This window comes from Ictidomys tridecemlineatus, chromosome 7, assembly GCF_052094955.1.
Source record: "Ictidomys tridecemlineatus isolate mIctTri1 chromosome 7, mIctTri1.hap1, whole genome shotgun sequence".
Taxonomy (NCBI): Eukaryota; Metazoa; Chordata; class Mammalia; order Rodentia; family Sciuridae; genus Ictidomys; species Ictidomys tridecemlineatus.
The window spans coordinates 180,226,589-180,230,753 of NC_135483.1; the positions used below are offsets into that span (position 1 = coordinate 180,226,589).

The 4,165-nt window shown below is 46.5% G+C and overlaps 1 protein-coding gene across 1 annotated transcript; it reads left to right on the top strand.

Annotated features, from left to right (window-relative positions):
• Positions 1–813: 813 nt before the first annotated feature.
• Positions 814–3,119, top strand: Cxcr2 (C-X-C motif chemokine receptor 2). The gene has a single exon (XM_021730006.3). It carries the CDS (start codon positions 871–873, stop codon positions 1,942–1,944), a length of 1,074 nt encoding a protein of 357 aa, XP_021585681.2. The 5' UTR covers positions 814–870; the 3' UTR covers positions 1,945–3,119.
• The last annotated feature ends 1,046 nt before the right edge of the window (positions 3,120–4,165 follow it).

Here is a 4,165-nt window from a genome sequence, read left to right on the forward strand (position 1 = left end):
TGCGAAGACTTATTAAGTGATTTAAAGTTTGTTCTAGCACAAGCCTTCTGAATTTCCATGCTGCTGTGATTCAAATGGTCTTTCCATCTTGCTTCTTTGAATCATTTTAATTGCATTTTAATGAATTTCTAAGTTTTCAAAATGAATTAATAAATAAAATTAGTTAAAGAAAGCTAAATAAAGGGATTCATCTGTCAGTTTTATAGTAAAGCCTTGATCTTGGCCTGCTTACTCCCGAACATTAAGAACTGAAGGGGCTGGGCACAGTGGCACCCGCCTGAAATCCTAGTGGCTTGGGAGAAGAGACAGGAGGATCACAGGTTCAAAGCCAGCCTCAGCAACTTAGCAAGGCTGTAACAACCTAGTGAGATCCTATCTCAAAATTAAAAAAAAAAAATTTAAAAAGCAGGGACTGACTATGTGGCTCGGTGGTTAAGCACCCCCTGGATTCAATCTGTGGTACCAAAAAAAGAGAAAGAGAGAGAGAGAACTGAAAGGCATCTCACATTTCCAAATGTTAAATATCCAGCCTCAATAACCAAACTTGTTCACCACTGAGGGACCCAAAAAAGGACTCTATATGCAAAGGAAAGTTTCAACAAAGTTTGGGTGATGGCAACATTGTGGAATATTAAAGGAAACTGTAAACTTTTCATAAAGTGTACTAATTACTTGTCTCATAGCCTTACTTCTCCTATTACTTACCAATTTGAAGTGAAAGTTATTTCCCTGTAACTTGCAAGCCAATGCAAAAGAATCCTTCCTCTCTTAATTTCTTGTGTGGGTGGGCAAAATCTTGTGGGGATGGGGAGACTTACGTGCAATAACCCTTTTATCTCCTTTCTAGACAGGATTTAGATTTATCTCAAAATGGAAGAATTCAGTTGGGAGAATTACAACTTGGACGATATCTTAGAAGAATTAAATTACAGTTATGGCACTGGCCTGCCCTCTATCCTACCAGATTCTGCCCCGTGCCGGCCAGAATCCCTGGAAATCAACAATTATGTTGTGGTTGTCATCTACATTCTGGTGTTCCTGCTGAGCTTGCTGGGAAACTCCCTGGTGATGCTGGTCGTCTTGTACAGTCGGAGCACCTGCTCTGTCACCGACGTCTACCTGCTGAACCTGGCCATGGCCGATCTGCTCTTTGCCCTGACCTTGCCTATCTGGGCAGCCTCCAAAGTGAAGGGCTGGGTTTTTGGCACAGGCCTGTGCAAGGTGGTCTCATTCCTGAAGGAAGTCAACTTCTACAGTGGTATCCTGCTCCTGGCCTGCATCAGCTTGGACCGCTACCTGGCCATCGTCCACGCCACACGCACACTGATCCAGAAACGGCACTTGGTCAAGTTTGTATGCTTAAGCATGTGGATACTGTCTATGATTCTGTCCCTGCCCATTTTAATTTTCCGTAAGGCTGTCTACCCACCCAATTTCAGCCCCGTGTGCTACGAAGACATGGGTAACAGGACAACAACATGGCGGATGGTGTTGCGGATCCTGCCCCAGACCTTTGGCTTTGTCATACCACTGCTCGTCATGCTGTTCTGCTATGGCTTCACCCTGCGCACCCTGTTTAAGGCCCACATGGGGCAGAAGCACCGGGCCATGAGGGTCATCTTTGCTGTTGTGCTGGTCTTCCTGCTCTGCTGGCTGCCTTACAACCTGGTCTTGGTCGCAGACACCCTCATGAGGACCCACTTAATTGAGGAGACCTGTGAGCGCCGCAATGACATTGACCAGGCCCTGGATGCTACAGAGATTTTGGGTTTCCTCCACAGCTGCCTCAACCCCCTCATCTATGCCTTCATTGGCCAAAAGTTTCGCCACGGACTCCTTAGGATCATGGCTACCCATGGCCTGGTCAGCAAGAAGTACTTGGCCAAGGAAGGCAAACCTTCCTTTGTTGGCTCTTCTTCAGGGAACACTTCCACCACCCTCTAAGACTGCCTGCCTAAGTTGCAACCCTGGGGGTCCCACCTTTCCCTTCAGGGTGACAGATATCTAAGCTGCATGTGGTGGTACCCATATCCGTGCAGCCCCTCCGTTGTGGTGACAGGAAGAGCATGGCTTAGAAATCCTGTCCTGGTATTTCACTCCTCTCCATAATTACATGCCAACTGTTAGAGCTGATCCATCCTACAGCTGGACCCAACACACTGTCTTCTAAGAAGCACAAGTCAAAACTGCAGTGAGATACTACACAGCACCCATTGAGGATGTCCATTATCAAGGAAAAAAGCACAAGACAAATTAGCAAGTGTCAGCGAGGATATAGAGGAACTGGAAGTTTCACGCACTTCGGGTGAGAATATAAGATGGCACGCCACTCTGGAAAGCAGCCTGGCAATTTTCCATGAAACATTAAACATAGAATTACCACATGATCCAGAAATCCCCTTTCTAGGTATGTACCCAAAAGAATCCAAAGCAGGGGCTTGAACAGATATTGGTGCACTGATGTTCACAGCAGCATTATTCACAAGAGTCAAAAAGTGAAAATAACCCTGAGGCTCATCAACAAATGAATGGATCAACAAAATGTGAAACATACATACCATGGAAGATCACTTGGTAATTAAAATAAATGGCGGACTCATACATGTTCCAGTGTGGATAAGCCTTGAAAACGTTATGCTAAGGGAAATAAGCAAGATACAAAAAGGGACAAATATTTTGATTGTACTTATATGAAATACCCAGAATAGTCAAATTCACAGAGACAGAAAGTAGAATCGTGGTTACCAGGGGAGGGAACAGAGGGGATTTATTGTTTAATAGGTCAGAGTTTCAGTTGGGGATGGTGAAAAAATTCGAAGATGGACAGTAGTGATAGCTGAACCATAATGTGAAAGTAATTCATTCTGCTAAGCTACGCATTAAAAATGGTTAAAATGGGGGTTGGGAGTGTAGCTCATGGGTACAGTGCTTGCCTAACATGCATGAAGCCCTAGGTTTTATCCCAACACCTGAAAAAAAAATGTTAAAATGGTAAATTTTACCTCAATTAAAAAAAATGCTGAGCCCAAAAGGCACTTTAACCACTGAACCAATGATGGAATTATCTACCTGTAATTTCTTGTAAAGTGAGATTATTAAATATGTTTTTTTATAAGCTACTTTTTGTTGGCATTTATTTCATTGCTTCCAACCAAAGCATGTAAACTGGAGCCAACATCCCGAGGGAGGGCGTTTCCAGAAATAAATCCCTTTGCTGGCTACTGGGTCCGTGGAGAGAAGGCTGGGAAGAGATGGAGCCTGGCCTTCCACCCCACATGCCCAGCCAGCTCAGGCCCCCTGCTGCTGAACATGGCTCATCGGAAGAATTACGTTCTGAGATCCTCAGGGCTCCTCAGGGCTCCTCAGGGCTCCTCGGGTCCTCGGGTGACACAGGAGTCAGGAGCGTTGGGAATGGGTCTTTGGAGGTGCCGAATGCTGACCCGACTGGGCTCAGGAAGGCAGGGCGCTCTGGATGAAGCAACAGCTCCCACCGTGAGACAACCTCACACTCTCCTTTTCCTTTCCAAGACACACCCTCATCACTCAGGGTGTGACAAAACAGTGCCACTACAGAACGGGGAAGTGATTTATAGTCTGTCCTACGGAGGAAATAAAAACCAGAATCGATATTCAGTGTGTATTGAGTGCTTGCTGTTGCAGGGAGTTGGGATGCAGCAGCGCCCCAAACAGCCCTGCCCCGGCCGAGCTCACTCTCACAGGGCTGGTCTCTGAAAGGGTCTTTGACAAGAGGGGCTCTGGCTCTGAGCAGCCTGTTAAGAGAATCAGAAAGCAAGAGGGATGGAACTCCCACTGTCCCAAGCAGCACTTCCTATTAACCACAGTCCAGGAGCTGGCAGCGAGGCAGGAGCAAAGCTCTGGGCTGGAGGCTCAGAGCAGGCACTTCCACCGTGATTCATGAAAGTGCTTTTCCTATTGCATTCAGCAAACAGGATTAATGCAGTGTCAACAGTCTCTTGTCCTGAACTCATGCTGTGCCAGGTACTGTGCCAGGTACTTAAGAACAAGCGTGACTCAGAGGCTCCTCTGATTCAGTAGGACGTCACCTATTTACCAAACAGCCCAGTTGCCCTAGGGACCAGTGCTGTTCTGCCTGGGCAAGACGGCCAGCCAGATGGCTCCCTGAGATGACTCTCCAAGGGAGGAG